This window comes from Vanellus vanellus, assembly GCF_965231255.1.
Source record: "Vanellus vanellus genome assembly, chromosome: 9".
Taxonomy (NCBI): domain Eukaryota; kingdom Metazoa; phylum Chordata; class Aves; order Charadriiformes; family Charadriidae; genus Vanellus; species Vanellus vanellus.
In genome coordinates, this window is record NC_138914.1 from 22,666,588 (window position 1) to 22,686,603 (window position 20,016).

General features: G+C 35.6%; 1 protein-coding gene across 1 annotated transcript in view; it reads left to right on the plus strand.

The window, feature by feature from the left end:
* ATG7 (autophagy related 7) overlaps positions 1-20,016 on the plus strand; it is a 114,407-nt gene that overhangs the window by 35,912 nt on the left and 58,479 nt on the right. The window contains exon 17 of the mRNA XM_082487550.1: positions 15,000-15,122. Within this exon, the coding sequence (XP_082343676.1) occupies positions 15,000-15,122 (123 nt within the window). The remainder of the gene's footprint in view (positions 1-14,999; positions 15,123-20,016) is intronic.

Genomic DNA, 20,016 nt, shown 5'->3' on the forward strand with positions numbered 1-20,016 from the left:
GAAGCTTCCCGCAGGCAATTGTTCAGGAATTTTGGGATGGTTGTAGCAGGAAACCAATCTATTTTTATTCTGGGCCAAATTTTCCTTGTATGATTTACCCCTCTGTCTTATTCTGGTTGTGCACAAGCATGTGCTATCATGGAAAATATCCTCTTTCAGCGCTAACGGCGCTGCACTGCCAGTTGAGTAGTAGGTCTGAGGAGCAGTGTCAGCTCTTCTGATGCACTTCCTCTTCCATGTCAAACTTGTTCCCTTACTGATAAGGGGCAGTCCAAAGTTCTTTAGTATATAAGTTTATTTGTAATAACTGTTTTATTTACAGACTGAGAATGTTAAGCTTATTACTTACTGTACTAATTAAGCTGTTTACCCTTTTGGGAACAAAATGAGCATATTTTCTCCTAATATTATGGTGAGAAGCTTTACAATCTGATAGAAAACTGGAGTTTTTCTTGCAGGCAACTGGCTAAAGCCTTGAAACATGAGTGTTAAAATATATATCTTTCTTAATTCAAAACTGCCTGTGTTTATATTTTAATGAGATAATGAAAATTTACCTGTTACTGCTCCTCCCTTCTCCTTGTGTGTCATGGAATGAACCAGGAGACCTCATAGATGCAGGGTTTAATGTCACAAAAGATTATTGCTAATAACCAACTTGGGTATACAGATGCCCCCACTGTTTTTACATATAGCTTACAGATCATCCATCCTCCAGAGTTCAGATTTATCATCCATGTTCTCAAAAGCTAGCTTATTTTCCCTAAAGATATTTCTCTCCTTCCCCTACTGAAATTGTTCTGATGTGTAATTATGTCCACTATCAAATAAAAAAAAAAAAAAAAAGCAGCATAAGTATCTCTACTAATTTTCAAGTTCTTTCTCAGCTTTCTATTCAGTAGGCTGAAAAATTGAGCCACTTAAGTCATAGTTCTTTAACCACTGAGCAATTTTACTGAATTACCTTTAAATGTTTTTGTTTCATTGCATTTCATGAAGGGGTAGACACTAGGATGAGGGATGGCATTCTAGGCACTATGGTACAATTTGTGTTTTCAGTCAAGATATTTCCCTACCCTTGCAGATGTTTTCCCTTTTTAACATCCCAGGAATACATTAAACACTTTTGCTGTGACATTTACTAAGTGCCTGTGTTGCCTAAGTTATTTATGAGTGTTTCAGTTCTGAAATCTGTCATCATGTAGACATAACAATGCTTTTATTGTTCTCATCCGGTTTGCATGCATTTTTACTTCAAATGGTTCCAACGAGTAATGACAGTAACCTGCACTATTCAGTCAGTTACTGATTTCTTTTCAGTTGAGAGAAATTTAATTTTGATTCCAGCAAGACCCTTCATTTTTGCCCTAGCTGTAGTGAGAAAAGACTTTCATATTTGCTTTCTCCCAGTAATAGCATATTCTAAGATCTGTTAGTGATATTATACATTTCTCAATTCAAGTATTGTGTTGATGTTAAATACTAAAAAGACTAACTCTTGCATAGCTTGCAGAAATGATGGAGGAAATGGGGAGAAATGCTTGTCCTTCAGGAATGAACACTGCAAAAATTTAAAAGAATGTTTAAAAAGAGTTATTTCTGTAGCTGTGCTGTAACATTAAGTCTATGTAACTGGGTCCATTTATAACTTTCCTTATTTCCTGTATTTACATATGTTAACATTTGACACTTCTATGTACAGTGCAACCTCTGTATTAATATTGGATAGATTTCATTCAGACTTAAAGAATGCATAATTAATATACCTAGGCATATTTTTAACATACTGAGTTAAATGTGATACTTTTCTTTCTCTTAAGGTGGCATAGAAAATTACTTTATGATAAGTGACGTACAGAAATTTATCGCTTTTGATTTTCCTCTTTGAAAAAATGTCATTTTAACTGGGGGGAGCAGAGGGCAGAATTATGTTGCCCGTAACTTTTGAAATCTCAGGCAGTCTTTACCTCCTGGATATCAATTTTAAATTAAGTGAGAGAATGGAAATAATACATATTTTCAAAATTAGTCACAGTGAGGATCGTTTTACTTCTGGTTGCTCGAAAGATATGCATTCTTGAAAATAATGTCTGGTCTTATTATTTCAAAAATACTGACAAGTCAACAAAAAATTATGTTGAGCATCCCAAGTAGAAGGGTGCTAACAGAAGGAAGCTGTGATGTGTACTAAGAATGCCACATCGCGCACTAAGATATGATGGCCAAGGTTAGGTGACCGTTACGATGGATTTTTGTTCCCTTAGGGGAGGGCATATGCGATCAAGAACCCTAGAAATCTTAAAAGTAATGTTGACTTTGAACACCCTATTTTGTGACTAGTGAAAAGGGTGTGGAATCAGCGGTGTTTTCAGTTTTGTGCATTGGGGAAGGTGGGGAGGTGTCTGTACAGACAGGATGGATGATAATTGAAAAATGGAACTTAATAAGAACAACACTGAAATCTAATAAGGTGGGAGAGAGCTCATTATCTCTGTCCTACCTCTGAAAAAAAAAGAAAATATACAGGATGTTAATGAAGTATATGTAGTTCGGTGGAGAAGTTACACCTTGTTACTCCTTGCTTAGTCCATCATGATCCAATCCTATGTGAAGGCAGTAGTGCCAAATAAACTGCCTTGCATCTAACAAGTAAAGACTGGAAACAGAAGAAATGTGGGGAAAGATAGAACATGTCTATCTTCAACCTTAAATCATACCATTTACAAAAATTCAGAAAGCAAGTTGACATTCCCTTGTGTTAACACTGTTATAGATAGGTTGTAAGAGTTAAAAATGATGAAACTTTTGCACCAGTTTTTCAGAGTTGTGGGTTTCAGGTCTTTTGATGTCTAATAGATGGCATAGGTTGTTGACACCAGCCTCCCAAAGTCAACAGAAGAGAGGATTTTAAAAAAAGAAACAAAACTTGATGATTTATCTTATGGTACTGAAGAGAAGTAAGGTTGTTAAAAAATTCAGTCAGATCACAGGAAGAATAGTTCAAAACTCTAACCAGTACTGCGGCTGGCAGCATTCGCTTGTCCTCCCTTCCCCCAGACATGATGATTCTAGAAATCTTTAATGAACAATTGCTCTTAGACATTCCATTGTGTCTTCGTTTCAATTTTTAACATATCTGTGAAATCACTTCTTAACCAGTTATTGTTTTGTTATCTCTTCTTTAACTAAGATAAATGTAGCAAGTATAAAAGAATTCAGGACACTTTATTTTTTTTTTTTTCTTTTCAACTACTCTCTCTTCTTCTCTGTTGTAATTTAGTTGGAGTTACAGCAGGGACTAACTTCTTGCTCTTATTACTTAGTACTTTTCTTAAGGAGAAGAAACTAGTGTGCTTCTCCACAACAAATCAGTAAGACATTATTCCATGTTAGCTACTGTTGTTAATGTATTTATCTGTATTAAGAATTGACATGAATCTAACATAAAAAGTTAAAGACCAATTTGTGTCTTGTGAGCCTAAACCACCTACCCGAAATATTTTTCACATGGGTGAACTTTGTTTTGCATTGAGGGCTCTGAGAGAAGGATGCATTTTCAGAACTTCTAACTTAAGGATAAGTAAACGTTAGCCTCACAGAACCTAGCAGCTGTATGTGCAGCATCAAAATGTTTGATCTGAGTGTGGGTTTTTGCAACTGTATTTAAATGTTGAAAACTGGAGGCTTGCCACTTCTGTGTTTTGCTGAGCAAAACCAGTTTTTATTACCCAGCTCCCTAACGTAAGATAATTGTCTCTATTCTAGCCAATCCATTTGTCTCTATTCTAGCCGATCTGTTTGTCTTCATCAGGTAAGATGACTTCTTCCTGGATGGCAGATGCAACCATTAGGTATCTTAGAGAGTTTAAATACAACTTGGCACAGGAAATGTGTTTAAATAACAAAGGAAAACAACATTCCTCCCCAAATCATTATGATTTGCAGTCTTGTCTTCGTGGCACAAGGGAGGAGATAGCGAAGGTTTACTGCAAAGTGGTTTTAGGAGCCATTTTTCAGTATTGTGTTCTTTGCAGCGGAAGTTTTGAACTCTGCTGATTAAGAAGGTTTCTTGAGAGGGAAAGAGGAAGGGAGAAAAAAGAACATACAACTCTCTGAAACTTGTTTTATTCCCTCTTCCCTTTGCTCCAGAAAATCAGCAATTCTGTTGTTACTACTTTTGCTTTCAGAAAAGTAAAGTTGCTGGATTAAGAATCCCTTTCTAGTAATAAGAAACACACTTCTGCCCTTCAGAGAAGAAAACAAATGATTTTGTTATTCCATGTTTCTTTTATTTGGTGAATTTGTTAAGTGTTTCCTGATGTTTAAGTGAAATAGCATGTCAATTTATGCTGATGTGGCCATGTACCATGTTAGATAGTAGAATCAAAGCTATGTTGCAGAGAATCCCAGACTTTGGTCCAAGAAGCATCTGGTGTGACTGACTGGTCCATGGTATTGACTAGTTTTCTCATCTCCAAGTTAAATAGCATTAAAAGAAATAAAAATATGTTCCAGTAGTTGTTCAATGATCTTGAAAGGATGTAGAATATTATTCTAAGCAGTTGTAAGTGGGAGAGAATGGTTTATGAAAGCCATCTAAACAGAAATCTGTATTGTCTGAACTAAAAGAAAAAAACAGAATTAGTTGAAGTCCTTAAGTGAAAATACTGCACTCATATAATATAGTTTCTGCACCATGAATAAAACGGATTTTCCCATTAACTGACTTTATAATACCGTTTTAAGGGGTCGAAGAAACGTGCCATTGTTAAAAACAATTGATTCGTATTTCTGAGCAGTTTTATTTCCATTGCATTTAATTTAAATTCTATGGGTCCTAGAGTTTGTTTTGTTTCTTTCAGTATTTCTTCTTCCTCCAGTTCAATTACATTTTAACTACAATTAGTACAAAGTAAAGGTCTATCAATCACTCGGAAAGAGATAGCATCACCACAATTTTCTGGTATTGACATATTCAGTGTCTAACTGTGTCTAGAATACCATTTTTAATTATTCTAATGGCAATTTAATGCTGACTTGTCATCTCTCTGTGAAGCTGTTACAGCATTCCTTTTGTGTCAATAAAACCAAAACTGAACTGAAATAATTTGACTTAAAATATATATTCGCTAACAGACTCTCATATAGGAAATGCAAAAACAAAATTGGAGAATACTGTACTGGATAAAAACAAGGAACATAGTGTAGTGATGATGTTCATCCTACCGCTGCTGAATGTAGAAATAGTTCAAACCTAATTCTGTAGGTTTCCATCCAGAACTCAAAGTCAGTAGTTCATTTTGCTGGATATGAGTAATTTGTAATTGTTCGTTTTACTTCCATAAAGTTTTTGCATACTTGCAACCTAATGCCTTCTATTCCTTTTATTGTTCAGTTATTCCAACTGAATTCAGTGTGTATTCATCAAAGAAAATATAGACACAGTATGCTTCAAGCCTGCAATTTATGCCTAGATTTTTTTATTTGTAAGCTGAGGACTAACTTTTAAGTTGGGGTTTGTTTTGTTCTGTTTTGTTTTTTTTTTTTAAAAAAAAAAAAAAGCCCACACATTCCTGTCTGGAATATACACAGTTCTTTAATGTTAGCAACTATTAAAAAAATCCTATTATATGTTGACATATTTAGTGCAATAAGTGAGACAGAATACTTGGTCATATCAGTTACGTGCAAAGAGTGCTCATTGTCAACTGCCAGAGTGTATATAAGAAAAACTAAAAAAAAAAAAAACTGAACTAATTTGAAAAATCGGCAGGGTTACATAAAGGTTCAAGTCTAAGTCCCATCAATGAAAATTTTTAGGCATGCAAGGTTATGGTCCAAAGCACTCTTGTATTGGTAATTTTGATAGATAAGTACTTCAGATTTATACAGTGCATATGGCAGAAAATTTCTGCCATAATTCTGTCTCTACATATTAAAAAGTAATACCAACATGCAGGAGTGAAAGAATGGAAATACATCCATGTTTCTGTATTCTATGATCAGGTCTTGTCACAGTTGTCTCATGGAATTGAGTGATAATAGGAGAGTCTGATTATTTTTTTTCCCTAATCTTTATGCAAATGGAACTTGCTTTATTATAATCTCACATTAAAATTATGCTAAAATGTTAGATTGTAATATTTAAATGATGTATAGTTTACTCTTGTTTCAGTTATATTATTAATCTCATGAGATTAAAGGGAAGGGTACTACATCTTTTCACAGATAATTTTTTCTTGCATGCTTTTCTGCATTCTTCTCATTGCTGTGTTTAACAGGAGTCTGTCTACATCTATACGTATTTTCTTTTGTTAAACTTAATAAATCATCAGCCTTCCTAAATTGGGCAACTGTTCTTTGGTTTACAAATGCCCATGTAGGCATTTTCGAGAAATTTAAGTTTAACCTTTATTCATTTTTTCCACGTTTTTACAGGGTTGCCTATATCGGTGTCTTTCAAGAACTGCTGTGTTGTTTTTTTTTTTTCTTTGAGATTGGGAAAAAAGTGAAGGAAATTGAATTTTAAAAGATGGTAAAATAACTGAAACTGATGAAATACAGTAAATATGTGTGGGTTTGGTGAAAAGGTTGTTGTTGCACCAGTGCTGCTTTGCATAGGTATTGTAGCACATCCAGATAATAAAATCTTCTGCTCTGAAATAGTCTACAAAATATGTCTTTTTAAGCTAGAGATTTGGATTTAGGAACTATTGAGCAGCTGCAATTTCTGCCTAAGGTAGTGATAGTTTTGAGGGGCTTAGTGTCTGACAGATCATGCCTTACTATTGAACTGCTGATGGCAGGGGAGAGCTAGATGGAATAAATGACTTCCTATGCAGCACCCAGTCAGCACTGGCTTTTTGCTTGCTTAAGTCAACCCATCAAAGATGGACCACTCCAGTCTTTGGAGAATGAAATAGTATAGACAGCCAAAATGGTATTCAGCATAAGTCACTTGTTTTTCTGTGAGAAGAATAATTTTCTTAGATGTTTGGGGAAGTGACCTTGCTTCACTCCCAGCATTAGGGATTGCCTGTGGAAAATGGATGCTGTTTCTGGCCTGTTTCTTTAAGGCAAAAATGAGAATTGTGCTATAGATGCCTGTCCCTATATATGGGTAGAAACAGATTATCCAGCCACAAATCATCAATAACCTCAGATGTGACTGGGGAAAAAGAAGGGCTTTCTGCAGTTGCTGTACAAGAGATAGTGACTAATGCCAGTATGAACTGGAGCCAAAAATGTTGTAACTGCTGATGAGCTAATCAGCATAAATTTTGGACAGGAAGCAGAATGGGGATAAATACAGTTGTAAATATCCATCAAGTGTAAAATGTGGAGCAATCAAGAGAGAGCTATTAGGGGACTGACGGATATACCCATGTATTAAAAGAGGTCAGGACAGATGATCTAATGATATTGTCTACCTGAGAACTCTTTTGTTCCTCTGTCTCAGTCTCTAAAGTGGAAATGTTTATTTTCTTTTACTCTTCCTCTCTCTTTATCTCTTTCTTTTCAGTTCTATTTACTAATACTTTCGGGGAGGGAATGCCTTAAACTTGTATGCTGTCCAGTAGAAAGTCCTTATATTGACTGTAATCTGAAGGTGCCATTTTGTTTCAAATAATTTGTGATAAATATTTTAGAAAGGAAAGAGCAGCTAAAATAAAAATCTTGCATTTTTGTCTGTTATTAGTCTATAAATTCATATCAGGAAAAATGGTTACTTGTATATAAAACACATCAAGGTTATTTCAGAAAAGCTCAGAATGCATGCACTTACTGAGAACTTAATGCTTAAACTGACATCTCTAAAATTTCTAAGAACTCTACTTTCTTCCTTTTCATTATTCAGAAGAAGCAACTGAAGTCCTAAGCTAAAAAAAACTTGTTGAGACCTTTCAGGGCCTATTCTTCAGTAAGTTAATACTCCGTTTTCTGTCCATTGCAATTCAAAATCAGTGTAGGTAACAGCAACAGACAAAACACGTTTGTATCACTACATTCCAATCCTAAATTAAAATAGCAATCTCTTTCTTAAATGAATTTTCAGCATATCGTACTTGGATTAGTTAAGGTTTTATACTGATTTGCTTTTGTATTTAATACGGACTATGGGAAGGTAAGGAGAAAATTGTGTATGCAGAGGGTGTTTTAATTATTTGGACATGAGCCAAAAATGATGCCATTTTGCCGTGCGGTTTATAAGCTTCCAGTATTTTCAGAATAGCCTTCTTCAGCTTGCACCTGGAATGCAGCCTTCCTTAGAACTTTGTTTTATGGTCGTGTTCTTAAAACTTGTGTGTGAACACACAGGTGTGAATGACCATTCATACACACATTAAGATAATACTTAAGAGTTATTATCGAAAGACGAAGTGTCTTTAAGAGTCATCTTTGTACTCATGTAACATTGTCAGACTTTACAGTTCCAATATCATGAACTTAGACCTCAAAAATCATTACATGATCTTCAGAAAGTTCAACTTAATTGCATTCTTTTTCATAGAGGTATTACAAGATCAGCTCATTAGGCTTTTCTTTACAACTTTTTAGGACTGAATGGCAATAAAAATTGAGATCTTCATGAAAAGGCAAGAGTCTAGGAGCTGAGGACTTTTTAAGGATACCGGAATTATGGGTCTCATGATAAAATTCCGAACGTTGTTTTAATAGCAGATACATTGAGCTTTGACTAATTTAAACGGCAAGACTTTTACACTTCTCCCTTATTTTCCAAGCAGCTGTTGAAACAGAAATGTTTCTGAAAAGAGACATGCTAAACAGACATGCTCTGAAAAGCATGTTAACATCCACAGTAGTTTTCTATTCATTCTGCCTTGCTTGTGATAACAGTGTGCAAAAATATATCTAGGCCTGTAAAATTTATAAATAGTACACTGAATTTTGTGACATTTTGTGGTTCTGAAATGTTTAGTGAAGTTTCTTTCCCTTTTGATGGGAGGCAGGGTGAGGAGAGGGAGCCTTCTTTGTGCTGTTGTCTTTGAATGGAAAGCATTTAAAGACAGGAAGAGTGTAAAACACACCGGCACTTTGGAGGTTTTGGAGGTAGGTTACCCGTATATCTTAGTGTAAACAATAAATCTGGTAGCATTAATTTCTTATTTTATTTTTCTTGGAAAGTAAACAACACTGTTTCAGTCTTTACAGATGCTGTCTACTTAGAAAACAAAAAAGCCAAAACAAGTGTAAATATTGGTAAAAAGTTTAAAAATTATGTGACAGAAATGAGGCATAATGTGAGCCAATTTTACATCAGTGGCCAGGTTGATGGGATTAGGAGATTGGGTTTTGTATTTTTACTTAACTGTACATTAACTTCTATGCTATACAGCAATCCTGGAGCCAGATTCTCTGTGAATGTCTTTCTACTCAGCAATTGAGACTTCTTTGTGAAGAATGCTGTTAAAAAGAGTATAACACCAAGGCTGCACATCTGTTTCTCGTTTCAAAACAAGTTCTTTCACTCTAAACCTCTATTTTTTTCCTTCTACCATGAGATTCATTTTTTTTCCTTCAGTAAACAGACAAGAATAAAAAGATTGCTAATAAAGTGGGTTACTGTGTATCATTTACACAAAAGGCTTTAGCAGTACATTAATTTGTCCCTGTTGTGATAATGTGCATCCACAGAGTCATTTGTTCTATTAAAATGCCATCCTGTGAAAAATCAGTTGTAGCTCTGGCTCTGTAACATGGAGACTACAACCGAGATTATAGCGCCAGCCTGAGAGGAGATTTACGTGTGTCAGAAAAGAGTGTGGTTTTGAAATGTGGGTTCTCCTGACAGTGTTTGTAACAGACATGAAATGCAGAAGGCATGCTGCTTTCTAATTCTCCTCTTAAGCTCTGTAAAGTGACCTACAAGTGAGAAAAAGATAAGAGTTCCTTAATAAATCTCTATTGCTCCAGCTTGCCTTGCTGGGCAGAAGAATTACATCCTTCTCGTTCTTTTTGTTGCTGCTTTGAAGTTTTTTCTGCTTGAGAAAATTAATTGCTACATAGTGACATGTCACTGAATGACTGGATAGTGACACGTTTATTCCCAGAAAAAGTTTGTGAAGGATTTTTTACATCTGTGGTCAGATAGTAACTAATTTGAGATCAATAATAATAAAAATTATAGCATCTCTCAAGTATTTCTCCCCCTGTAAAGCTGTTATTCAGAATGATCGCATTGGTACCAAGTATGGTGTTAGCAGCAAAGAGAATTGTTAAGAACTGAAAAGGCAAACTCATGCCAACCATGGGCCTTTAGACTCTGCTGGACATGATTAAATAGGAGAAAATGTGCTTTCCACACAGCAACAAATTGGGCACTTATTAAATCTGGAAACATTTTTTAGAATTATTTTGTGCCTATTTGATGTCTAGACTGGCTTTATTCCTGATGACCTGCAGAGTATTCCTGTGTGGTCTCCTGGCATAGGAATTTGAGATGAGTTTTGTTTTGCCTCATGCTTTTTTCTTTTTGAGATACGTTCAGTGGCTGCTAAGCAAGTGTATGTGTAGTAAAGGTTGGACATGGGCAAGTTAATGTTTTTTATCCCTTTCATGGTATTTATTGTAAAGCTTTAATCACCTGGGAAATGAAGACCCTAAAGGTGACAAAATGTTCTTTCAATTGCTGCCTATATTAAAAGGATTTCATTATAGACTATGCCTTTTTAATAGTACCACTTTGCTCAGGCAGCAAACCGAGTGATCCTGCCAGGTCCTCCTTTGGCTCCCTGAGACATTGTTCTCTGGGCCACGCGGCTGGAACTTCTGTTTTAAAACTAGTTAACAGATACTTCTGTTCAGCAGGCTATTCCCATTATAAAAATCAGGTTATTATAATCAGCAAGTACACTTTTTGATAAAGTTTTTCAGGCTTCTGTGGGTGCTAATACAATAAAAATATTCTGTATTGTTGTGGTTTAGGCTTTTTAGATACTGTGTCTTATAGTCAGATTTGTTACCCTAACCTAAATGTGCCATTGTAATGCCATGGCAAGTTAGCAGTGTGAAATGATCAAATTTCTACAGGAGGAAAATAAATTTTTAAATCTCTCCGTAAAAAAAGCTAAAGTTCACTAGATCCAAAAATAAGATACCTTCAACTTCTGGTTCTGTCGTTGTGTTTTGTTAATAAAAATGTTTTATTAATATTTTAAAAGACACTTAATGGGAGACTTCCTAGTCTCTTCCATGCTAATCACAATACAAAGGGCACTTGGATTTAATAAAAATCCTTCCAGGTGATTCATCCAAAACTAACACTAGACATTGTGGGTGTCTGTAGTCATGCAGTTTGCTTCGTGCGAGTACATAAGAATTCATTTGTAGCTATGGCCGGGAATATAGGAAGGTTAAACACATCTCTGAAATAAACCAGGGCAGTTTATACAGAGCACCCTGGCACACTGAAGTAATGTACTTACTGAGGAAGCAATACCTGGAAATTTTCACTCGGGCTTGAGTCACAGTTCTTTGGAAATGGGGCTCAAGGCATAGTTAGCTGAGTAACAAAATCAACCAGATTTAAAGGCAATTTGATGGACTTCTTATATATAGTAAGGTTGCACTCAGTTCCCTGTTCTGTTCATAATATTTGCATCTCCCAAGGTAGTATACATCTTTTAGCAATTGTAAACCTCTGGGAAGAGACCAAAATATCTTATTGTTATTGTCCCTGCATTTCTTTGATATGCTGTTATCTTTTAGAATAAGGCTACGGTTTCGTTGTGATAGACTGTATATTATTACACCATACCATGAACTATAATCTGGCCTACATCACTAAAAAGATGTCTCATAAGCTCTGTATAGTGGTTCCAACAAATTAAAGCAATAGCAACACATTTGATAATGCTGATAGCTTTGAGGATTATACACAGGCAGGGCTGTGAACGTAATCCAAGTTTATAAATTGATGTCTATATACAGAGTTTCACAAAGAGCCAGATGCAAGAGACTTCACATCTGGTTGGCTTATTAGAATTTTGAAACACAGAATAGTCATTAAATGTATCTAAATATCCACAGTGCGATTTCACAGTATATGTAATGAGTAATATTAGGAAGACACATCTCAAGTGGAATGCTGAAGTTGTCCAGTTCTCTGCACTGCATTGTGAACAGTCAGATGAGTTTCTCTTGGTGTGTGTATCTCAGGAATAAAAAACAAAAAAAACTCTAAGAAATGCTCCTAAGCATTTTGTAATCTCTTTTTTTTTTTTTTCTTCCCTGCTTTCTTTTTAAATTTTTGATTGTTTATGGGACGTTGCACAAACACACAAAAACCCACGTATGGCAAAATAAATCTTTGAAGTATGAAGAAAAATTTCTCCAGATTTAGTAAGAGAACATGAAGTGCAATTTTTATTTATTTATTTATTTATTTTAGAAGTGTAAAGTGTGGTCAAGAAAGTGCCAAATGTTTGTCGTAGTCACCTACATCTATCTTCTTCCTCTTTATAGTTGTGTTTCAGCTATTTCTGTTTGTGTTTTTTTGAAACCTAAGTATGCAGTAGATAATTTTGCTACTAAATGAACATCATGCATGACAATCTGAGTGATGATCCCAGTCTGTTTTTACCAGTAAACTTATAATTATGTCAGCTATATATAAATACATTTTTAAATGAGCTTGAATTCCTGTATGACTCAGTGTAAAAGCTCACTGGACGTGTCTTGCTGAGGAATGCTCTTGGGCTGTGCAAGTTCCCACCATTTTAAGATTTATCAATGCAAAGGTTGTTGGAGACCTTTAGGAATTGTTAAACTTGAAAAGAGTAAGATTGTTGAGAATAAGTTGTGATTTTGGTTGAGTTAGATGAATTCATAATGAAACCATTTGCCGCACCCCCTTCCCCGTTGTCCAAAGGAGAATGAAGGGCTGCTTTGGCGGTAGGGCGAGTAGGGGTTGTCTGTTCATTTTTAAACCTTGCAATGAAGCTCACTTGGAAGAATTGCCGATTTCACAGTAGAACAATGACAGTCCTTCCAGGGTGGTTTTTTTCTTCTTTTCCAGAGGAAACGAATTCCACTGGTTATGGGGAACTTGTCTATCCAGTAAGATTGAATATGTTTAAGGAGTGTATAAGCTGAACAAATTCCTTTTACTGCTTCTGTTCCGAAATAAGGATAGAATATATACAGTGAAAGAAAGGTTGTCTACAGCCCCTGCAACAGCGCTCTGTATAAAAGAACTTTTTGTGTTCTACTGACACTTGTTCTGCAAGAACTATACCAGAATAAGTTAAAAATAGAGAAACGTGATGCATGTAATTTGCGCAGATGAGCTATAAGACGACATGGATTGGCACAATATTGTGATTGGTTTGGAAATGTTTACATCAGAGAATGAAAAATGAGGTATTTCTTTGAGCACAGCAGTCCCAGAGCCATAGCTCGATGGCTGATTTCGGTACTTTTCCCACGGCTGGACAGTTGCTTGTGGATTCTCAGGTGTTAGTTTTGGGCTTATGCTGGACCTTTTTTCAAGTACAGCTATACCCCGCTATTTGCAGAGGATGTGTTTCTAAAAAGTGTGATATGACAGCAATGCAATGTTGCTTGTAGAAAATGACACGGTAAAGAGGGACTCATGCAGGGACTCAAGACATGCATAGAGTTTAAATACACAGGAACAGCATATGTGGTTGGGATGGTGAGAGGCAGGAGTAGATCGTCAGAGTCGGCATATGGAAGAGGTGCTGGCTTTTACAGATGCTGGTTGTTGGAAAGGTTCGTCATTCTAAAAAATAACAGTCATTCTAAAAATAAAAAAAAGAAGAGCCATCTGTGAAACTGCCTGATCATTAGCCCCTTTTTCTGTTCGTCATTCTTGAATTGATGTTGATTTATCTGAGGAAAGTGATGATTGAGATGAAGATGGAAGCGTTGAGAAAGGCAACAATAACTTTCACAGTGAAAGTTTTTTGGCAGGCATTCAGCTTCATAGATTAAGCCATTCTATGGACTCTCCTGAAAAGCTTGCGTCTTCTTTATATGGGGTGATTCTGATGCTCCTTTCCCTGCCTCTCTGTCTTTGATGTCATGTATACTGCTCCTTTGTATTGTGTGTTTCTGAAGTCCCTGCATGCATCTTGCTCTGCTACTTGACTTTCTGTAGGAGAAGTTGCTTTGCATTCTGTCTTATCTGTGAGACTGGCGACAGCAGAGCAGGATGTTAAAGGGTCAGTGGTAGAACTCAACAAAAATAGGAAAACAGTGAATACTGGGACTGCTCTGTCATAACTTTGTCCCATTTTCTTGCTACCTGCTTTCACAAAACTTGTAGAATCGTGTTCATCTGTCATTTATCTTTTCCTTCCTCAGTCTCCATCTTACTTCATTGAAGTTCGTTTGCCAAATAGTTATTTGAGCTAAAGCTGCATGAAATAAAATTCTTCATGGTCAGGGGTTTGAGAGGAGCATAGGTTAAAACCTTCCTCACAATTCTTGTCGGTGTCTAAGATTCTCAAAATAAAAGATAAACTGGAAAAATTTAGAGTAGAAAAATGGAGAGTGCTTTAAGATACAATGGTCTCAGAGCCATGAAGAGAATCTCCCTCTGGAGACTGGGAGGATGTTGGACTTGGACACCAGCTTGGAGAATTTTTTGGTCTGTCCCAGCACGGTTCTTTCCCTTAACTGATAGATTGGAACAGTCTTTTACTGTTCTTTGTGTAAGTCAAATGCTCCTTTCATGACTTTGCAACTGAATTCTTTTTCTTGCCATATCATCTGTCTTTTTATAAGCTTAAAAATACATTTAAATAAGGAAATTCTAGACCTCACTTCTCTTCCCTCTAACCTCCACCTTTCCCCACTATAGAAATTAAGTTGGAAGAAATGTTTTCTTTTCTCTGTATTTTTTGCCTTTTTACAATATACAGTCATTTTCCGAGTATTTGAAAGATTGTACAATGATGAATCACATTATGGGCATCTTATCTGAAATCCTTTTCTGTTTGTTTATTTGACAGGTCCTTGACCAATATGAACGAGAAGGGTTTAATTTCCTAGCTAAAGTTTTCAATTCTTCGCATTCCTTCTTAGAAGACTTGACAGGTCTAACTTTATTACACCAGGAGACACAGGCTGCTGAGGTAAGAAAATACAATTTGGATGTTAAAAATAACCAGGTGGCAGTAAAGGGTGCTTGGGTTTACATTCAGCTGTATAACCATGTGATTAAATGAATCGCTGATAGAATCGAGCGGTGGAATTTGATTTACAGGGTGATTTACACAAGCCATGTGCATGTTCCATCCAGTGAGAGAAGATGTGTCCTCTTAATGTTATAGAATAAGAAATACTGTTGGATGCGGGAGTTCATTCTTTTTTAAGAATAGATGGTGGGATGCATGTTGACAGCCAGTTAGAAATGTGTAGCACTGTTATTATTATTCATATTATTGTTGTTGCATTTTGTCATATTACAGAAATATTTTAAGGGACAGTTGTTGCTTGACAGTTCTGAATTTATATCAGGAAAGTTCCTGTCTGTTGTCTTTTAGGGTGTGTTTCACTGGCAGTATAAACTGTGGTTTGTGTGAGCATTACAGGCACTGTATACAAGTCCTGATAGTAGGTAGCCATGACAGCACAGAGCCCAGTACAGGCTAACAACCACAGTATTTACACAGGTTCCCAGGTAGGTTGGAGATTCTCTTAAATTAATCGTCAGTTTTTATATCTCAGTTTTCAAGTATTTCTTTTAAAGAAAACAAGTGATTTGTGTTATGTGGTATAAGGAAATAAACTATCATTTTAGGTCAATTTAAAATGTAATTATTGTAATGCATGATGGATTATAATATGGGGAAAACAATGCCATTTATTTGTTTAGTGACAAAAGTTGTAGTGGGGAATGAAACTGGGGTGCTTTAGAGGTCCCTTCCAACCCTAACTATTCTGTGTTTTGTTCTTGTGGGAGATAACCATCTCTAAACAAGTTGTGATACTGAGTTTGTCCCATAAAAAATGAAACGGGTATCTGTCTTAATATTGCATTTTAATAATGTCTTGTAATCCTTACTCTGTCTGCAAATGTCTGTACTGTTCTACATCTGTAATTTAATTTTGGTGTAGTCGTATCACGTGGATATTTCCAAAGTTGGCTTTGAGAAGTGACTATTCAGTTACTGTAGCCTGTGTAAATGCTATAGCTGTTTTTTCAGCTGGAAATGGCTCAGCAGTGTTGCTTCATAAGGTTTGTGAGGATAATGATGACTTGGCTCTCTGTTTCATGTTTTAGCCTTTTAAAATAGTTGGAGCAGAGAACTAGAGACATTAAACTGTGAAATACCTGATGCATTCTTAAATCAGCCTGGTGATACCTAGGAAAAAATTAAATATAAATGTGAGAGGGATCCAACAGAGGAAGACAAATACCCTCTAACGGGTGCTACTCATTAGCAGTAAGAGTGTAGTCTGATTGGCATACATGACTTTTAGGCTGCTAAGTGTCTAAGTCTGCTAATGACAGAATAAAAAACAGTTGCAATTCCCTAGTTAGTAATGTATTATTGTGCAGATATTAATTAATAAATTTCTTTTGCAGCTTCAGAATGTATGCAGGTGTCTGTTTATAAAGTTTTAGATATTCTTTACAAAACGTAGAGTCTGGTGTGAGGTTTATTGCAATTTACTGAAGTTCAAAATTTAACATAAAAAAATTTAAACTAGTGTGCTTTCAAAAATCTTTGGATTCAATAGTGAGGTTTATGTGGTGAAATCATTGCTTGTAGGGGGGGAAAACTGCCATACAAAATATTTGCAAAGCTAATACATTCAAATTAGCCCAACTGCTGTAGAACCAGTGACTTTTCTTGATTGCTTCCCTGTAGCATTGCTGTATTTTTGTATAAAGTCACCTGTTTTATCAGGGTTAACTATTTTCATGGTCTTAATAAAGTTTGTATTTATGAACAGTAAGGTCCAACAGGCAGATTATTTATAGATTCTGGAGCATGCTTGCTTTCTTTGGATTAAAAGACCTATTCTTTTGTTTCGTTTTGCCACTGTTGACTATGAAAAATAAAGAGGTGGTTCTGTTGTCCTCCACTACTCCCTCACTACATAATCTGGGGCAGTTTTAAAAATTTTTAAATGGACAAGACAGTGCTTTTAGTATGTTTTCGGTTGAATTGCTCATTTTTCTTATGTAGTGCAGTTGGTACAATTTATATTCCTGAGTTTGAAGACTGTGAAATGGCTTTTCAGGTTTCTGGCTACTTTTGAGCTGCTTTTGGCAGAACATATTCTCTAAAATGGAGGCATTAGATTTGTTAAGAGTTGTGCTCTGTAGGTTGATTTAAGATATTCTTGATATGTGGTGTTCTAAAAACTGCAAGAAAAATAGTGAGAGGTTTCATAAGACACATATGGCCTATTTTGGTAATTAGAATATTTGATTGTTCTGTTGAGAAGTTACTTGCCTTTGTGCAGTCAGACTCTTCAAACAGATTCTGTAGAAGGTTGTTGGGTTTGGAGACCATAAAAATGGTTTCTAGTAACTGAAGATTTTGCTTTCCTCCTATCTAGTAAAATTTGACCAATGCTATTGCCCCACCATAATGAAAATAGACTTGTAAAGTTGCATGTCATCCAACCTTAAATTTACTGCAGTGATGTCATAATTGTGTCATAATTCCGTTTATAAAATCACTGATATTAGGCTAATAAGCTTGCATCTGACAGGGAAACTACTCAATCTTGTTCTTTTTTTTTAAAGGATTGATCTTAAATGTTGATTCATTAAGAGCATTTAATTGAATGTTGTTCTCACAATGTTTTGTTGTGCTCAGAACCAGAGGTTTTGTCATGCTGGTCTTAGGCTTTGTATTGCATCTTAAGTTAAATCACACAACCTTTCTTTTTTTAATTCACATAACAAAGCTTTAATTCACATAACAAGCTGCTTTCATGATGTGTGTATATAAGTGCTTTCATGATCTAAATATTAAACTAATTTTTAAAAATTGCTTCTAAGTTATGAGTTGCTTAAAAGAGATTCTGGATAAGTCATGCATGCTCCATAAGATTGACTGACTACATTAAATAGAAGGGGTTTGGGTGGCCTGAAGTTTCCATGAAAACCTTACCCTGCTACATGCTTAGCACAGACTGTGTTTGCCCAGATTAAAGCGATACAATTTGCAGTAAGATATGGAAGACTTTTCACTTACTAAATATATTTTTAATTTCCATTGTTCAATTTCCTCTTCCAGTGCTATGCTGTTGACCTAAGTATTAATACCATCTTGACATACTTTATCTTTTTTTTTTAAATGACTGATAAGAATATAATCATAATTCAGTGTTCAACCAGAGTAGGAATATAACACAGATTTAGTTTGTGGTTCAAATTTGATATTAATTGCAGGGGTTTTAGTCAATAGAGCACCTATTTCTTTAACATGAGTTGCATCAGGAAATTATAAATGTTCTACATTACTTCCTTAGCATGAAAATTTACTCAGTAAATAATAAAATTAGCAAGTGCTTCTATTCTGTCCTGAAATGACGGTAAATTTCAGGCATCTACTTTTTCCACATCTGGCTTTAATTTAGGTTCTGTGGAACATTTTTTGTTTTTTAATACCGGTTAGATATTTATGTACAGCTTCAGCAAGAGACTCTGATGACACACATGGCTTTGAAGGCCAGTAGAAGCTGTGGGAAACTCCCACATCAGCACTTAGACCTTGTTTCTACTGGATACAGTTCACTTTGGGAGCTGCCCAAACTCATGTAAAAATTGCACTTATGTTTTCCAGATCACTTTGTCTCCTCACTCCTAAACTAAACTTTTTAACTTGACACTTCTTCAATATGTAGTTGAGTTTAATAGCTGGGCTTAAAATAGAGAAAGCCAATGCATCTCTTGAATTATTAATCAGAAACTGGAGGCATTGATTTGGAGACAGAACAACCACCAACTGAATGACTTCCAGTTCAGAACTTGGCTGGGCTGTCCAATGATGGTTGCATATTACAGAGCATCTCTAAAACCAGCTGGTTTGCTTGCCACATTCACCAGACTTAAGCCTGCAAAGTGTATTGGGTTTTGCTGGTGTGGAGAGCTCTTTATATTTAATCTAGTCTAAAAATACGGCTTTCCTGATATGCGCTTGACTACTCTGTGTTAAAGATTAATTTTTACTCATCTGGCACACTTCTGGAAGGGAAAACTGACATGTTAATAGAACCTATAGTCAGGGTTATTCCATCATTGTGGAAGAACCATTCCCATTTGTAAGATTTTTCTAAGAAACTTCTTGAAGGGTACTCATTTCATTGTTGCCCTCTTTCTTCAGAAACAACTGCCACTGTTCTTCAAGGCCCAATTAAGCAAAGTAACAAGGCTTATCCTTACTTGAACATATGTAAGTGCTCTTGAAATCACTGGGAGTGAAGCATCTATTGAAATGTATTGATAGAAGGAGCAATAACAGTGGTAAAGTGAAATTATTTGTATTAATTCACTGTAGTATGTGCAGTTGAATTTCTATACAAGACTTTAAGCTGTATCCATTTTCAGAAGTACAGAAACTTAATTTCTCTCTGTTCTTAATAAGTATAAGTATACTTTTTTTCTTTGGATTTCAATCCCTAAATTACTTGGATGCTTTAGGAAGCTTTACTATACTTTCTGCTTTCATCAGGATGAAAGAAAAACATAACATACATAAAAGAAATAAAATTTTAACTTTGTTTTATGAGTGATTAAAACACAAGAGTAGAACACAAAGTTCTACACAAGTAGAACACAAATAGAACTCTTGCAATCTAAGAGAATCGTAAAGAATTTTGGGAGAAATCAAATCTGGACCAGAGTTGATGCTTCTGAATGTGATTATAAAGGTCGGATGTTGGTGCCAGCAGGTCATGATGTCTATGTTATTTTGCTTTGGTACTTTTGTACTTCAAATTTTTTGTCTCTTACAATGTGACCTGTAGTATCTATAGTTTCTGCGACAAGTTCTTGTGGTCACT